The sequence below is a fragment of the Pleuronectes platessa genome, chromosome 9, assembly GCF_947347685.1.
Source record: "Pleuronectes platessa chromosome 9, fPlePla1.1, whole genome shotgun sequence".
In the NCBI taxonomy this organism is placed as follows: Eukaryota; Metazoa; Chordata; class Actinopteri; order Pleuronectiformes; family Pleuronectidae; genus Pleuronectes; species Pleuronectes platessa.
This window is the reverse complement of record NC_070634.1, coordinates 19,446,811-19,465,135: the sequence shown is the minus strand read 5'-3', so window position 1 is coordinate 19,465,135 and position 18,325 is coordinate 19,446,811. Positions and strand designations below refer to the sequence as shown.

The following is an 18,325-nucleotide window of genomic DNA, read 5'->3' as shown; positions in this document are numbered from 1 at the left end:
GTCGAGGAGGAGGAGGAGGGAGAGGCGGAGGAAGAGGAAGAGGAGGAGAGCGCAGAAGCCAAAACAAGGGACGAGCGTCGTTTAGACACGAGCCGAGCACCGCTGGCGGAAGGAAGGATGCTCGAGAACAAGAGGGAGCGATTGAAAACCTTCATCCGCAAGATCGACGAGAAGGCCATCTTCCGACTCAAGCACTTCATGAGAGAGAGGTGAGCGGGGCGATCGGGGCGAGGGGGCCCGGTAGGGAGTCACTGCCGGCTTCCCCCCGGCAGGGTGGAGGCTAACGGTTAGCGTCCCTCTGCCGACATCAGCCTAGCGGATGGGATGCGTTTATTTCTTATCGCCCTGTTACACCCTGTTCCTGTGAAGCATCTGGTTTTACGAGCCGATAATCCTTTTTAACGACATGGACATAGTATGAAGACATTTTCTGTTAGGCAGAGTGTGGACAGCTCTAAAAGAGGCCAGCTTGAATCAAGACGCTGGCATTTAAATGGACGTTAGCATCAGCTAGCGTGGCACAGACACTGGAACCGAAACAGAATAAAACAAACGTTGTTGGCCCCTTTGGGTTTAAATACAAACACACACACACACACACACACATACACAAACGCGACTATTGCGAACAGGATAATCTTTGCTAAAATTGTGCACATTAGGCGACACGGTTTGTAGTGTTCATTCAGCATTAGGGGTTAGCATAAAAATGGGTGGATCTGAGCAGCTCAAGACCGATCCAGTGGTTTCCAGTGCTACTGTGTAAAGACTTGTTAGCATGAGCATGCCCCCCCCCCCCGATGTGGTTCTATTATTATTACAATGTGTTCGGATTGTCATGCCAGTGTATTCTGTTCTTTAATAGTAGGATCCTCTGACACAGGACAGCAGGGATTCATTTGTAAATCCCATGTGTGCTTCACCACTGAGCTCACTTCCAAGAACACAATGAATGACTCCCATTCGACCTGCATGATGTAGGGTTGTGTCGGTTGTTTTTGTGTAGAAGCAGGCTGATCTGTTGCGTGGCAGTGTAAATAAACACCGTTACATGAGGGAGAGTTGTTTCTGAAAGAAAGATGGCTCACATCAGGGTGGTTTTGAATCTTGCCTTTGCCCCCTCCTGCCTTTACCTTTTGACTCCATGTTAGTGCTCATGGGTGATCTCCTCCAGTTGAGCTCCAGGGCAGACCCGCCTCTGGAAGACACACATTTACACACAACCACATATCCTCACACTCATTTCCAAGGATGCACACATAGGGAGTCCCTGTAACCCTGAGAGAAACATACAATCCCGCACACTTTGGATCATACATGGGCCAAGCACGTGTGTGCTTCCTCGGAAATTCTATTTTTAGCTCTACTGAGTAGACCACAGGTGCTACATGGTGTTATATAAATGCTTCCTGTGTCGCTCTGTTGGTATTCCTCGTTCTCGTCCCTCAGCCTCTCACTTTCCCCCCCATAGATAGCCACGTCTGGACTACAGGAGCCCTGCCAATCAGACGTAGCCTCCTGGTTATCAGCATAGCTATGGTGTGTATGGTATGCGAGTTGATAATCTGTTTCCACAACAGCCACACACTGGAGGGTTGTGTGTGGCTGTGTCAGGGTCTCCGTGAGCCAAGTGTCTGGCCATATATGCAACATCTCGCTGAAGTCATTCCATACCCTCTAACCTCAAGTTTTGAAATACTGAAATCTCCATAATGAAGATGTGAAAGACAAATAAATGAAATGTAAGACTTTACTCTGTACACCCATCTGCTAGCTCATTATTAATTGTTCTGCATACTGTTTTGCAAGGCAAACAGTTACAGTAGAATCGCTTTGTTTAAGTAGGGAAAGACTTGGTTTAGTTACAGTTTGCTGAGATGGAGGAGCCTGGAATAGTTCGGGTGGGGCAGCTTTGCAAGCATCCTGTTGGCTCCAGGAAGATGCTCCTAGGACTGCCCTTGCTTCCCACTGTGGGCAGGGTAGGCCGTGTAGGTTTAAATTATGAGATGTGCTGCAGACGCAGAGGGAAAGCCCAAGCTGGAGGAGAAAAACCACATCTGCAGTACTGTTTATTGCTAAATGAAAGGTTGCACACTAACCAGCTGGTCACGGATGAACTCATCTGCTGCCTCTGCCGGGCTCATGCTAATGACCACTTCTCTGCCTTGTTATCACAGAGCCAGGAAAATAAAACTCCTTCTACCTCTGCCTTTTCACCTTTTGTAATTCACAGTAGTCCGGTGAATTCCTCTCAGACACTTGAGGTTTAAAGTGTGCTCATCTAAAAGTGTGAGTTAAAGAACGTCAGCTGTCTGCTCAGCTTCGAACAGCCGGATCATATTTGGTGTGAGGCCTTGCTGACAGAAGGTTGCTTCACTGGCTATTGATTTGGCAAGTCAGCCCTTTTATTAGTAATCTTGATTTAAGATCAATCTAGTCCTTGGGACAGAATACTGCCCTGACATCACTGTGCCAAGGATAAATTATCATAGGAAGCTGCAAAAAAATCCCTCTTCACAACAGCATTACACACCCTTTATTTTTGTTATCCATGTGATCCATTTTCTTCACGTAAGAAATGCAGTAGATTTTATGAGCGAAGGGGCAAACCCTTGTTTTTCCAGACCTGTAATATCTCAATCACATAGACCGGACGTTATCTGTGAAATCACCTCGCACACTTGAGAGCACTTTTTATGTAGAGAAGCCAGCTTTCACTTTTTTAACAATTTTAAAGTCAGGTGGGATCTTCCAGCCACCATCACGCCACGGCATTACCCCTGCTAGCATGCCCGGTTTCTGAGTTGGCTAATAGAAAGACCCTCTCTGTGTGCATGCCCAGTTAGCACAGAGGAAGTGGAGGGTGATGCTGCATGCACAGGGACACATGACTTCCCACTCAGACACACACTTCTTCAGTTACACATACAACAAGGCACACTCTGTTCCACTTGGCTCACACACACAGTCACACACAGTTGTACTGCAGACCAAGTCATGGCAGGGTGCCACGGACTAGATGTTCTTCAGCCATGACCACTTGCTCTTCTCCTGGCTCGTTCTGACTGCTCTATTGGAAGCTCTTCAGAATTTAGATTCCCAGTCGCCAATCCGGGGTTTCCATCGGTTGGATTCCTAAGAGGCCCTGTAAGAGATCAGTGTAGATCTGAACATTTGGAAAAAAGAGGGGAGGTGGTTGTATGAAGATTTGATATAAATGATGAAGAACGTAGACTATTGGGAAAATCAACCGTTTAAGCTGCAATCATTAATATTCATTTGATAACTCTCGCCAGGCAACAAAAAATAAAAAGTAATGCAAACAAAATAAAGCCATATGTCCATAAAGTCTGTACTGTCATTGCAGGCAGACAGACGCTGTCATAGTTTCGCCTGTAGCTGTTCACTTTCTTACCGAGGGACATTTGTACAAACTGCTCAGCATGTCAATATATGAGTTTGTAAGTCTTTGTAGGCACTCGGATGAGATATTCTGTCCTGTCCAGTCAACATCAGTATTTTAACAAATAGTATAGTTATATTATAATATAGTGTGTGACATAACTTATTAAGAAGTAAATCATCAGACAGGCTAATTCAGAAAAAACCTGTGGATACGCTCTTTATGGGTGTAATGAATGCACAAATGAGAGTTACAGTTATTTACATTTGTTTTACTACAGTGACGTCATCCTTGACCTATCCAGAAAAAAACATTTAATTGCTGTCTTTTAAACAAACAGGTAGGGCTGGGCGATTTTTCGATCTCGATTCGGGATCGCGATAACATTTTGATTGATTTCGATTATCTCCTTGTGACATGTATTTGATCTCACGTGGCAAAAGTAAGCGCAACAACAGTGTCGGAGTCTGCCGGCTGCCGTCTGCAGGTAGGACACGACACGCCCACTTCCCATCGTGAGAGTAGCTGCAGTTGCGAGAGAGAGAAAAGAGAGAACGAAGTTGGAAAAAGGAGAAAAATGGAGTGAAACTGAAGTCGGGGACAGCGAAAATAATGCCGAATGTGAAAGCGACATCACTACATCACCCGAAACCGAAGACATTGTCGAAAAAAAGGGTAACGCGACGTCAGGTGTGTGGACGTGGTTTGGATACGGCATAAATGACGAGCAGCAGACGAAGCCGGTCTGCAAAATATGCCGGGGGTCGGTACCAGCCAGGACGGGAAACACCACAAACCTTTTCAATCACCTGAGACGGCACCATCCCAGTGATTACACAGAGAGTTTGACTCTGCGGGCTCAAGTTTGCACGACACCAAACAAAGAGACCGGCAAGACCACTACGTCTCCCGTTAGCATCGCTAACGGGAGCAATTCTGTTCTGTTAGCAAAACAACAGTCCACCCAGTCGTGTTTTGCAGCCATTGCCCCATTTTAAAAACAATCGAAGCGGGGCAAAAATATAACTAGCACTAATACTTATTGCTTAGCTAAAGATATGATGCCCCTGAGCACAGTGGAGAGGGACGGCTTCAGGAAACTGATCAAAGTGTTAGACCCCAGGTACGAGCTCACAGTTTAGCACTTGAATGTGTCACAGGGTCTGACCCACATGTTTACTTGTTTTTTTTAAGTTGTTTACAAAATCAAAAAATGCTAAATATAGTGAAAAGGGACCAGTCACTTAGTTTGCACTAAGCATATAAGACTGTATGAGCTAAGAGCGCTGCTCTGAATTTTCTTTTGCTAGTTATGGGCCCTGATGCTCTCTTGATCAATGGAAGCATGAAGACCTTCACAAAAATATTTTGTGCTCATTATTGGAAGGCATATTCATTTTTTTTAATGTTAATAAACTTTATTGTAAAGTTTCAGTGAATCTCTTGTTTCTTCAAGCTTCAGGATGCCCCTCACACTGGCAGCATCTGCAAAAACTACATATCGTGATAAGAATCGAGATCAATCAATATGGAAAAACATATCGTGATAACATTTTTTTCCATATCGCCCAGCCCTACAAACAGGCGTCATAAAGCAAACCAAAACTTCTGAAGAGGGAAACTGGTTATTGCTGTAGCACATTGTCCTAAAGCGTCATTGTCAGACATTACGTCTCCTTTTAGAGTACACAGCTTTTGACTGGACGATGGGGAATCAACAGTTTACATAAGCAGAATTATCCATAGCTCTCCAGAAGATGGAGCTCTCACGTCATCAGGTTCTGTTTTCAGCGGAACTCAGAGATTCCATGGAATGTAAAACTTGTTGCATAGTCTTGTCACTGCGGTTTCGTTCGCTGTGGGAAAAGCTTTGACACAAGACTGCTTCATTATACACACATACTAATGCTGCAGGCCAGCAGACGAATGGCTGAGATGAACGGCTTTCCTCGGATCATCTTTCTCATTTTGTGTACTCCCCTCTTTACCCTGGGGAATACTTTGTCAGCTGGAATGTCCTTAGCTGCAAAAATCAGCCCCCACCTCAAACAAAGCTAATTTCCAGTTAACTGAAATACCTTTAAATGAACCCAGTGTAGATATAATGTTTAATTGGCTGGTGACTACTTTGAACTGCCAGCAACACATTTTGAGTTTGTCATACTCCACAAGTTCATAGTAATGATGGGAAGAGAATTGTAAGCATTAATATACTCTGTCTTTAAAGGATGAAAGATATGGAGAGACGTGCTCATGCACCTCCTCATAAGTGTTGTGCAAGTCTTATCTGTAGATAAAATGGAAATTGACAAACAGGTTTAGAATTGCTGACGGAACAACGCCTACTGTATCTACACACGTAATGAAAGTAAAATTGATCATGTAAGATGAATATGTATGCTACTTTTCTTCATCTTGCCATCATTCTGATGAAGATATATTCAGTTTAAATAATGTGCAGTAACATCTAACTTGCTAAGTGAAAAACCTCTAGAACAAACTCTTGCCTCTTGAATGCCTTCAGTGACTATATTCCAGTTTTTTTGTTGCTTGATGAACATAATCATGTAAACTATATGTTAGCACTTTATTTTTGTATAGTAGATTTAGGAAAATTTCTTTATACGGTGCAGAGTGGCAGTGTTAAAGGATAAAACGGTAGCATAATGCTCCGTTGAACCTTCAGCATTATTGATAGCCTGCAGTCCAACACTGACACCTTCTATTGGATCCAGGACTAATGTGTTGCCTTAATGGTCAGAAGTTCCACTTTTAGTTTATAGACCTCTGAGAGGCCACATGGCTGTAGCAAGGATCAAATCTGTGCTGTTTCTTTATATGAACATATTTATAACACAGCTGAGTTGCGTTGCTCATCCCGGGGCTGTATGCCAAGAGGTATACATTAAAAACCTGACAGGGGGTGGTAAGACAGGAGAGGTGAGGACGTGATATATGGTGGCTAAATTAGGACTGATGTCACAAGTGCAGTTGGACTTGAACCATGTGATTGAGTTTCCTGGTTGGTGTTGTCCTAGGTGTAGAAATAGCGTACATATATATTCCTCCCTCCTAATCAAACATTTTTCCTTATGTGTAATGGCTCTGTTTTTCATCTGCTACAAAGATTGAGCTAACTAACGTCACACAGATCACACTGCTTTTAAAACCATCTCGCTGTTGTTGCTGTTGAGAGCCATCTATTGAAGACTGTTGTTACCCCTTTTTACACTGAGAATGACCTGGCAGTGTTTCTGTCATCCCCCACATTTCCACCACCTACTTTCCATTGTTTCCTGTCTCCTGGACAACACACTGGCCGACTGCCCCAAAAAAGGACAAAGCTGGGGAGGGCATTTGGGGATTTTGTTCAGTGCTCTTTTTCTCTGCACTCTCTCATTGCCTTGCTCTCTATTTCTGGCGCTTTAAAGCATTGCAGTAAAACAGACCTTTCCACCCTGTGAATGACCGAGGTCTAAGTGCAGAACTTGAACTGGCTCAATCAGTGGTGGCTGGAATCTCTCAGACGTTGTGGAAGACGTGAAGTGGAATTTGTGTTTGTCATGGAGAGAGGGAAAGACTTGTTGAACCAACAAGGTTTCGTGGCCGACTGTAATCACTCAGAGGATTTGGGAAGGTAGGTCGAGCAAATGTAAACAGTCTCTGATCTGAACTGTCTCAGATACGCTTACTTGACTAACGCTAACTATAGGCTACTGTGTTTGCTCTTTATTTAAAAGTACCAATGGCTACATGTCTTCTTTTCCCTACCAACCTTTGGGAAGAATGATTCATTCGTAAAACATTTTTGCCTTACTTCTGGCCTCCACTCTAATATCTGTGCTTTAAAATAGTTATGTTTCATTATTGAACAGAACAGATTTCTTGGTTTCTCAATACATCTTCTATAAATCCAGGATTAACACACTAGCATAGTAACGGTCAGACATTTTTGTTTCTAGTCTCCCTAAGCCTACACTATACAAATGCAGATACAGAAATTGAATGAAGTGTAATATGTTACAGTAATCTGTTTCACATAACATGCCATCATGTGAGCTTGATTTTTTTGTGCTGTAGATTCTGTCCCCTGAGACAAATTGTTCTCTGGAGCGAGACCAGATAAATATAAACTTGTGCGCATCCATCTTAATCGGTTGCAGGATAGAATTTGATATGCTTATGCTTGTAGTAAACCTGCGGTGTGGTGGTAAAACTAGTCCCAACACTAGATTTTTGTGCGGTCATACGTCATAATAGTGCAATCAAGAAGTAGGTTGCCGGTCAAGGACACTGTCTCACATTAAACACCCGTTTCAGGTTGGCAACCTCCCACTTTATAACTGTAAAGCAGATGTAACACTTTTATTGAGTTCATAGGTTATATCGTAAAAAATCATGTCATGCACTTGTCTAAATGGCTTTGGCCTTGAGCACTTTTAATGGCCATTAGCTAGACTCTCTGAGCTAAGACAGGCTGCATAATTTTAGCACGATACGCAGTTTCCAAACAAACACGTGTTTCACTGTTAGATAAATGAATATTGTGGGGTGGGTTTTCTGCCAAAGGGTTATAATGACAGTAACAATATATCGCATAGCTTCTGCAATATATACATTATACACCAGAGCTTTTATTCAGCGACTACCAGACTAATCCCACCTACATAAACTGAGACTTGCCGTTATTGAGGGTACTTTTCCTCGGCCTGTCACCAGAGCAGCGACGGGACTTTACAGTGACGATATCGCAAAAACAAATTAAAATGTATTATCTGTGGGAACATTTCCGCCCTTGGACCCTGAGGATTTGATTGACTTTTGCAGAAGAGAGCACTTCCTATTGGAACAGCCGAGAAGCGCTAGCGGCCGTCAGTGTTACAGGAACAGCCTCAACGTGATCTTGTTAATGGTTACCGTTAGTCCTGTGTAAAGACAGGAAGTTGTTGGGAAACTCAAACAGTTCACAGCCTTCAAATGATGCTTATATTGCCCTGCTCCTTTCAGCACCTCCCTCCCCCCCCCCCACGCTCTGGAAATGGGTCAGGTGAGCATGGAAAAAAACATGGTGAACGGTTGAGCTGTGATTATGAAATTGCTCTCACTGTGTTTTGCCTTAGTTTAAATAACCACAGCAGCTTACCGGCTACAAAGTCTACCTGTGCATTACCTTTATGCATTTAGGTTTCAGAAATACATTTTAAAGGTCTATAGTAAGAGTCTCCTGATATATAATAAAACTAAAATATTGTGTTTTATTTAACATTAATATGGACTGGAGTTTTGATGACACTTAAAACCATAGATCCCACTGCAAAAAGCTACTTTTTTTGTCCTGACAAGAGGTTAAGTGTCTCTCATTCAAAAGTTCCTCCACTCTAATTACAGGCACCATTTCATGTTTGTGCTTCCCTCTCTGACCTTTACCCCAATTACTTATGTGTCAAGTTAGGGGGAATGTTCAGGTGTGAGATATGGGTTAGTGACTGGGCTTAAAAAAACAGCACAAATTCTTTCATATTTTATCCAAGAGCCTTAGTTTTATTTATTATTTGGTATCAGTATGACTGATGTCTGACTTCCTGTAAGGGAGAGACTTTGAGGGTTGTATTGTGGTGTTCTTCTCTTTCCTTGGTTGGAATCATTGCCTGAAGGTAGACGTGGATAATGAACCACGCCTCAAAGGGCGAGTTTGAGCCCCTCACAAGTATTTTACTTTCTTCCTCGTACACACACACACACACACACACACATACAAATCCACACACAAAACTGTTCTTTAAAAAGTCTCTGATCTTGCATGACCTAACTAGAACAAATCTCATGAGGATGATATTTTTGATACGTGGATAAGTGGAAGGTTTGATGAGTTGAGCCTTGTTTTCCAAAACGTGTCTGTGCTTGAGTTGCACTCTGCTCCCGCTGTGTGTTTGTGTGTATGTAGGAGACCGTGTGCACGTTGGTCCCTTTCATGCCTGTTTGGCTCAGGGGGAGTGGTTAAGTTTGACGTCACTCACTACGGAGTGTCACACCATTCTCAACACAAAGTGACTTCCTCTTTACCAGCACATTCATACAGCAACAGTTTTCTTTCAGGCAGAATGCTGAGAAGGACTCTGACTTTAACCAGCACTGAAATTCGTCTTGGACTACACATTTAGAATGTTATATCTTCTTAAGTGTTTACTTTTGAACTCCTCAGCCTTCATGGCTTGAAACCAGTTTGTATTTTAAAGGATAAAAGGAGCTTTGGGTGTTTTTTTTACCCGCTACGGAGGAAATGCCTACGGTCAGTAGGTATATGAGTTTCCGTTCATCTAAGCGATTTAAAACGACCAGGTAAGATGCTCTTTGTTATTGTTTGTCTTTAGTATTTTTACTTTGTTGTTGTTATTGACTTGAGATTGCGGCTTCTGTCAAACAGTGTCACGCAGTGTGTACTGTGTTGTCGTTAACATCATTTACAGGTGTAGGTGCGTGTCAGTAGAATTGAGCTGAATCTGTGTTCTCTTGATGAATCTGTGGTTGTGTGTTATATTTTCCCGGTCAAGGACAGGCCGCAGCCGTTAGAAGATCACATCGGCTGTAGTAAATCTCGTTTATGAGACAGTTTGGTTTTTACACTATGGTCAGTTTTGAGAGTATCAGCCTGTGTTAACCAGCTTGTAAAAGTATCATGGAGGAGTTATCACAGCCATAGGAGTGATGCAACATAAATCAATAAATTCATGTTTCCCAACAATGATTTTTGCCAACCCTAAGCCTTTTCAAATTTGTAGAAATAAAGGTGATATTAAGTCTGTTGAACATTTTAAAGGGAAGCGCAGACTGTTGCAGGCAACTGTGCAGAGACTGAACTTGATTTTAAATTAAGTGACATTTCTGAGATGATGTTGATTTCCTCCCCGTCTCCTGCTCAGCTTTGCTCTCGAGCTGTGGTCAAGTTGTTTGCTCGCTGTGAAGCGTCTGTGGGTTATGTGTCTTGATGTTAGGTTTCTAAACTGGTTAAGAGTTTCACTGTACTTTCAGGTGCTCTGTTAAGGACTTTATGTATTTTTTATATTCACATAGTGATGGAGCTTTGTGTAATTGTGCCTTATTATATCAGTTCCTTGCAGTAACATCTTTGCATAAGCAAATAAATGGATTGTACGATAAGAAAACACATTTAGCATGTTGCTTTATCTGTTGTTTTTTCTCTTTTCTCTCTTTCTCCATGTTCAGTAGCTACCCAGTAGACGGCAGCGGTGGCGCGCTGCCAGACAAAGTGAAGAAAAGCAGAAGTAGCTCGAGCAATGGCAGCATCAAGAAGATGGAGACGAAGAAAGCCTTGAGCCTGGAGGCAGCCCAGATGGAGATCAACAAACAGCACAAAACCTTCCTCAGACAAGTAGCCGTCAGGTAGGACCAATGGGAATGTTTGACGTACGTTGGGTAAAAACTTAAAACAGTTTTTACTGTTAAAATAATCCACCATCGTGATGACCCACTTTTCTGTAAAATACAGATCCATCAATATATTTAAAGGTCAAGACATAGTGTGACAGTTTCCTCTACTTCCACTTGGTTCACTTTTAAAATGCATAAAATCTCACAAATGACGTAGCGGAGACTCTCGGAGGCTATTCTGAACATGCATCACAAGACCCGACTCGGCTCTCAGCTGCTGTTCAGTCGTCACACACACACATGACTTCACAGCCGGTTGCAGCCTGCTGGTTTTCTCACATGATTGTATGATTCAGTGCGTGGTACAGATCTGTGATATTAGCTGGGGTGAAGAGTTGTCTTCATCCCCTGCTGCTTGTTACGTGACGCTGTGAAGACCCAGCTATTTTTTGTAAAGAATATTAAAAAAATAGGCATTGTCCACACTTCCACTTCACTGTAGTAGTACAACTGCCAAGGATGTCTGAGAGAAACTGACTACATTCAATAATTTTATTATCAGATATTAATCAGTCGGAGACAGATGTACACACAAATTGACTGGCTAATGGAGGATATGCTTGTGACATCACACTACCACAAATATCTGTGGAAAGATGCTGAGCTGAAGAGATCAGTTAGCTTCTTGTCTCAGTCAAACAACAAACAAACAGTTGTGTAACTTCTATGTATGGTTTTGGTGCAAATCATAGAAATTAATCATGAATCAAACAAAGCTTAGGTTTGTTTTTAACTACACTTTGACTTTTTAACTACACTTTGAACAAATGTTCTGTGATGCTCTACTGTAGTCGCTCTGGTGTCATAATATTTACACATAAGTAGAGCTGACCTGAATGCCTTAAAAATTTATACCGGGATTGACAATCTGTATTTTATTTTTTTCAATCTAACATGAATTAGCATTTATTGTTGTTGTTTGTCTACATAAAACTGACTCATTCATTGTGTGAAACCTTTCCATTTCCTTTTGACCCTTTTGGCCAATCAGAGGAAGTGATATTTTGCCACATGAAAGTGCTAAAAATGAACATCATGTACTGCACTGAGTTGTGTAGTCGTGTCGTGTGGGTAACGTCTCACATTAACACACCTCTGTTGAAACCCAACACTGCCTGTAAACTGACAGCTGTGTCTCGTGCTCCTGCAGATCGCAGACGTTCGATGTCGACAACAGAGGCTTCGAGAAGACGGAAGGGACGGGCACACAAAGTGTAAGTCCACCTTAACTTTCATTTAGATGTTTAAAGAACTAGATTACAGACAGGGGTGGTACCTACATTACACCATAGTGTTTATGTTGTTTGGTGAATGGGTGTGGGTGGGCGGCCTCAAAGTAGAGCAGGGACTTTATGGAAAGTTACTCCTGAGCCAAGAAGGACCTGCTCGTTATTTCAAATGTCCTGACTTTTGCTTTAATTTTCTGAAATTAAATATTCTTACCTTTCATCTTTTCCAGAGTTTCATTAAGCACAACAAGACATTCCACAAGTTGTTTCCTCACATTCCTGAGAATGAAGACTTGATACATGGTAGGTAAAGAAAAGTGAAAGAGAAGAAAAGAACGGATCCAATGAACGATCCACATGGAACTAATTGTTGGTGCTCCCCTCTTTTCCCAGCATACATCTGTGCCCTGCAAAAGGAAGTGCCCTACCATGGTCGACTGTACATCACAGACACCCATGCCTGTTTCTACTCTTCAGTCTTACTCAAGGACACAAAGGTAAACATCCTCAGGCTTTGTCCTTCATTCCTTTTAACCTGAAGTTTGATTTGATTGGTTTCTAAACACGATCTTTTCTCTCCACTTGCAGGTAGTGATTCCAGTTTCCTGCATTCACATAGTGAAGAAGCAGAACACAGCTTTACTGGTGCCCAACGCCTTGTCCATCCGCACCAGCGAAAGAGACAAGGTAGGTTTTTCTATCCTCCAGTGTCCAACAGCCAGTAATTGACATTTGATTGTAGTAATTCAGACTAACTGGATTTAATGCCTCAAGTTTACCAGCAGAGCAGACAGCTAATATTCAAATTCTTTATTTTATTTCTCTCATTGCTCAGTACTTGTTCGTGTCGCTGCGGAACAGAGAATCATGTTACCAGCTGCTGCGATCAGTCTGTCCTCAGATAGAGGTGAGTGTCTCTGTTCAAATGCTGCTCACATGATCCTAATATATTCAACAAGTTCAGAATATGTGGTAAATCCTCAGATTAAAACCTACATTTACAGTCAGATTATAAAATGATAAGCATAGGGTACATCATTTCAGATTCCAAGCTTAGACTGACCATTCTCATGATAATCTCTAGTTCAGAAATCGCAATGGAAGTGTTTAAGAGTATGTAGATGATATGTTATCAGAACTAAAGATAACATGTTATTTAACATTCTTGTGAATTGTAATGGTTGACACACAGGATCTAAGTAATTTTCTTTGTTACAGGACGGTAGCACAAATAGTAGCCCCATCTTCTCCTCAGCTGAGACCAGCTTTGATAAGAGCAAACTTGTGGTAAGAGGCCTCTTCTACTTTTTACAAAATTAGAAAATAACTTCATAGAGTTGCTGTGGGAGCGCAAAGGGAAATAGTTACCCAACAAATATATATTTGAGCCCATATAATGTAATTTTATATAGATCTAAATTAAGGGAATAGCCACTTGTGACCAGAAATATGATTGTTTTAAAAAAACTGTCTTTGACGTTGTGTGTTTTTGTGTCTCTGTACAGAACTCCAGTCTGTCAAGTCTGGATGATGGCTTCGACCAGTTTGATGGTTCAGTGTCTCAGTCTTTACCTGACCAGCCTCTGTGTAAACCATACACAGGTAAGGGGTCCACACCAAATGTCATTCCTTCACAGCTCATGTGCGTGTTCAGCACCAAGTAATAAATGAAGCCTTGACACTTTGCTTTGTTGTGTCTTTGTTCTTCTACAGAGGCCGTGCCTAATGGAAATGGCTCTGCATTCAGGAGCATGCACATGCAGCAGAGTGATAGCTCGTCTTCAGAGGAGCTGTCAGTGTCAGGTAACCACTCTCACACACATACACATACACAGACACACACACACGCGTGCTCGCAGTACACAGGGTTGCGAGTTGACATTTGTTTCCAGCTATATCTTTTAAAACTTACAGACTCAGTGAAGTGGATGGTAGAGCAGATAAACAAACCATTTAAAGTATTTAAACACTTATAATGTAGCATGTGTTTGATCTCTCAATAAAAACATTAACTTCTTGCAGCCTTGATATTCCTGCTATATTTACATTTACATTTATTTTTCCAGGTTCAGGTGGATCATGGGTTTGGACTATGACAGAAAAGGCCAAGTCCCTGCTGGTTCAGAGAGAGGCCAGCACCCTCAACACTCTACTCTTCATTTACTTGATTTTGTGAGTAGCACCTCTTTGACCCCTTATTATTTGCTTTTCCTCTCTCGCTCATCTGTTCTTCCCCTTTTTCTTCCTTTAATCCGGTGCCTTGTCTTCCTATGTGCTAATCTAAATCGGCCTCTCACTCTCAAAGTCACACTCCTTGAAGGAAAGGTATTTCACAAACCTGTCCTGGTGGTTACGAACAAGGTGATCTAGTTCGGTCTCGTTGCATAAAACAAATCCAAGGTTGCCGATTGTATTTTCAACCAGTTAAATTTAGACAAAGGCTTTTTGGTCTACTTTCGATAAGGCCTCTAGACTGAGGGCAGTAAACTGTAAACTTTATTGGCAGCGCAGTTCATTGATGTGGTTTAACATGCAGTGTTAGCTGCCAGTAAAAGAACCATATAACCAGGTGTTCATCAGCTATTGTTGGTTTTCCACACCTGCTATAAACTGAGCGTATTCACTTCTGTCTCCCTGGAAATGAGAATTGAGCTAAAGGTGAATTGTCATGTGCTGCAGGGTTGTGCTGCTGCTGCTGTCCTCAGGCTACATCGGTTTGCGTATCGTGGCTCTGGAGGAACAGCTGACTTCTCTCGGGGCGCTGCCGGAGTTCACTTTACAGAGCAGGTAAGACTTCATCTCCTCTGATTTCCATCTCTTCATTCTTTACTGCTCTGCACACAGTCTTACATAAAACGCCTCACTTAAGAAGCCTGCCAAAGACATTACAAAGCAATGCTGCCTCACAGCTACACCATGCCATGGAACAAGTACAAGGAAGTCTGCTGTATTTGTGCCCCTGTGTTCAAAAGAGTTCAAAAGAAAATTAACCCATTCGTCAGTTACCATGACACATGCATTTAAGTGGCTTGAGGAACAGGATGTTGCAATGACACTTCTAGTTTGCTTACCATCAACACAAGAGGAAACGACATGCACATACATGCTGCAGTTTCAAGGAGTTTAAGAGGTTTTGCTTTAATAGGGGAGCTACAAAGTTGCATAAATTACTGTTCTATGTGTTAAATGTATCTGCAGAATGCAGTTATCAAATTCATCCACTGATCCATGCAGCTTATCCTTAGAGCCCTGCACGAGGGAGGGAGGGGGGGGGGGGAGCAGATCTCAGCTGTCGGCTTCAAATGAATATTCCTTTCACTCTGCTGTTTGCTCTGTTGCATGTTTGGCTGTGTTGTCCTTCAAGGAAATGGGGCATATTGAATTCCTGTAAAAGGTGTAGCCTCGCTGCCACGTAATTAATCTACCAGAGTTTAGTTAGGCGTGTATTTAGTTCTGACCTGTTTCTCTCTGCTCCTCCTACAGGTCCCGTCAAGACACATAACACTCAGCGACTGAAGGAGAGATTGGTTGACTTATGACTGGAGGACACTTTGGCCTTTCCCCAGCAGAACCCAGCGGGAGAACTCCAATGTACTCGCACTATGCTTCCAACACGGCCTGCCCTGCTGGCTCGAGGCAGAGTGGCCGACCTGTGCAATTCCCAAGGCGACTTGTCAACTTGAAGGGCTAAACTGGCTCCTGCTGCAGTAAACACAAAAGGACGTGCAGCGACTTGAGTCCCACCGAACCAAACGCATACACACACTGCCTGGCTGCAGCGTGTCTGTCAATCAAACCAAAGCTGGTTTTTAATTTAGCATGGTGCCACACTAGCCAAGTTTGAGGGGAACTCTCCTGACAGAAACTGTTTCACATCTGGGAACTTGTGTAGCTCATTGTCCTTCATAGGTATCTTCACCTTGAGCATGCAGTCTGAACAGGGCTATACCAGTCAGCATTAGCCTGTTGTAGCCCTTAGTTTTGCACCTCCGCTGAGGAGCCATAGTGCTATGCGTAGCCAAAGATGCACACAGTGCACATCTATTGCATGAGTGCACAGAGATGACTTGACTTTCTGTTTCTTATTATCGTATTTAACTTTCCATCTGTCATCAGTATAACAAAGCTGTCTCTCTGTTTGGAATTGGGTACTTCTCTTCGACTGGCTCTTAATCAGCTGTGGGTTGAAATGTTAGAAACAGACATTTCTAATTGGGGTCAACCTGCAGAGGCTGGGTTCTCTCCTGATGGTCTTCCCCTCTCTCTCTTTCACCAATCAGCAATGATTGCAGTATTACTTTCCTCATCGTTGGCATGATTTAAATGTATTTAGTGATCAATGCTGAGAGGTAATTCTTTTCTCCAGTCTCTACTGGACGAATGCATCATCAATGCACAAATATTTCGGCCAACAGGCCACGAGGAGGTCGTCTCAGATGCAACGATGTGTTTTTTGTGTACGACTTTTCTACGACTGTGGTCTTTTAAAAGGTAGACGTGAAGATGTCTGTTCATGTCCTGTCTGCCATGACTCGGTAACCATGTTGTGTTCAAGTACAAACCTCTTTCGGACAGGCCTCTTGAGGACCAAGTGGCCATTCTAGAATTTTCAGATTATTTATAGTAGCACCAATAATTTATTTCTGATGTTCATGCATGTGTCTTTAATATCGACACTTGACTGAAAGTGTTGGTACGTTCTCGCTCTCGGCACCGAGAGGAGGATTTACAACCGCACCTGCTGCAAGGTCCAAGTTTTCATCAGCAAAAAAACGAGTGGTCCCGAAAAAGAAATTTCAATATGCAACAAATGATTATGCATGGCAAAATGTAATTTAACTGTCGTTTTTAAATGGAGCTTGATGTATTTGGGGATTAAATTGTGCAAGAAGAAGGAAAAAGAAACGAACCAACGTGAGTGAAAGTAACGGCTCAAGCGAGCGAGCGCACTTTATAAAAAAAATAAATGTATGTGTTGTGCCTGTCACTGTCCATGATGGCTTGTGGGGGATAAGAAGAAATGGCAACGCTGGCGTTCTGTGGTGTCTGACGGTGCTAAGACCTTTTTTAAATAGTTTTCACTCAGGGGTGGTGGGCACTACCTGCCGTGTGGTTTTAGGTTGTCATCTCCTCCTTTTGCCATTTCAATGTGCGGTGCTCATGATGTGGCTCACACTCCGAAGGCGCTGTGGTGGTTTCTCAAACGTCTCTTTTTAAGAAAAGACACTTTATTTGATTTGAGATTTGACTTGACTAATTGTGTGTTGGGCTTCTTAAAATGCTTTTTCTTGTTCCCCCTTTTCAACTGACCTAAAAGTGCATATCTTCACCACATCTCAAAGATTTTACATCACTCCTTTTGACCAGGGGTGGCAGGCGGGTGTACTTTTCTTACACCTTGTTTCACAAGAGTCTCATTCATAATGATTCGCTAAGGTTTTGTCAACATGCCACATACAGTGCTGTCAGTTCTTATATTTGCCCACCAGGGGGCAGCGCACATCCACTGTTCTCATGGGCTCAATGCAAGAATTTCATTGAGAGCAGTTCTTGTGTAGTTTTGCACTATTCAAAGTGTTGTAAATAATTTTGTATCAGTTGTTAATGTCCTTAATTCTACTATGGTCCTATATATATTTATTTGCATTGTGAAATTCAAAGTAATCTCTGTGAGACGACTTTGTTATTGTTGAAAATAAATCAAATGTTGCAGAGTAAATAATAAACTGTGTTTGACCTTTTTTATTCTTTTCCTACGAAAGTTGATCAACAGAAGTTTTTCGAGTGACAAAAAAGCATGAGTCATAACAGTCAGTCAGGGTTTGTTCCGTTTTGAGGAAATAGTGATGATGCATTTACTGATTTAAGGGCCGATGAGCACAGAGTAGTTATGACTGGGTGGAAAATTTTACATTGACTCAAGTAGACCAAACTCTACATATTTAAATTTCTAATTAAATTGACAGTGTTATCACCTCTATAAAAGCAAAGTTAACATACTGAAGATTTCTTAAAATATTTTGCCTCTTATTCCAAAAGCCTTTTGTTTTCTGAGCTGATGAGAGGAGGTGAACTCTCATCTACCACCAGTGTGTTTTATCTCTTATGTGACTGAACAGCACCATCTAGTGGAGAATGTACACAGTGAAACATGCTACTCTCATAGACCATGATGTATAAGGTTAATTCTGACGAAAGTGCCACTGCCAACCTTTCATCATCCAAGTAACGTTACAATGATGCT

The 18,325-nt window shown here is 42.2% G+C and overlaps 1 protein-coding gene across 6 annotated transcripts; it reads left to right on the top strand.

Annotated features, from left to right (window-relative positions):
* On the top strand, positions 1-17,807 carry si:zfos-943e10.1 (GRAM domain-containing protein 2B). Of its 6 annotated transcripts, none has more exons than XM_053430378.1 (13): positions 1-209; positions 10,631-10,804; positions 12,003-12,066; positions 12,312-12,384; positions 12,475-12,578; positions 12,670-12,768; positions 12,917-12,988; positions 13,300-13,368; positions 13,587-13,683; positions 13,795-13,884; positions 14,148-14,253; positions 14,761-14,868; positions 15,565-17,807. In XM_053430378.1, exons 1-13 carry the CDS (start codon positions 118-120, stop codon positions 15,581-15,583), a joined length of 1,167 nt encoding a protein of 388 aa, XP_053286353.1. In that variant the 5' UTR covers positions 1-117; the 3' UTR covers positions 15,584-17,807. The 6 variants fall into 6 exon arrangements, with proteins under 6 accessions (XP_053286353.1, XP_053286352.1, XP_053286355.1 ...); XM_053430377.1 differs by having other exon boundaries at positions 17-209; positions 10,628-10,804; XM_053430380.1 differs by lacking the exon at positions 1-209 and adding an exon at positions 6,778-7,040.
* Positions 17,808-18,325: the final 518 nt, after the last annotated feature.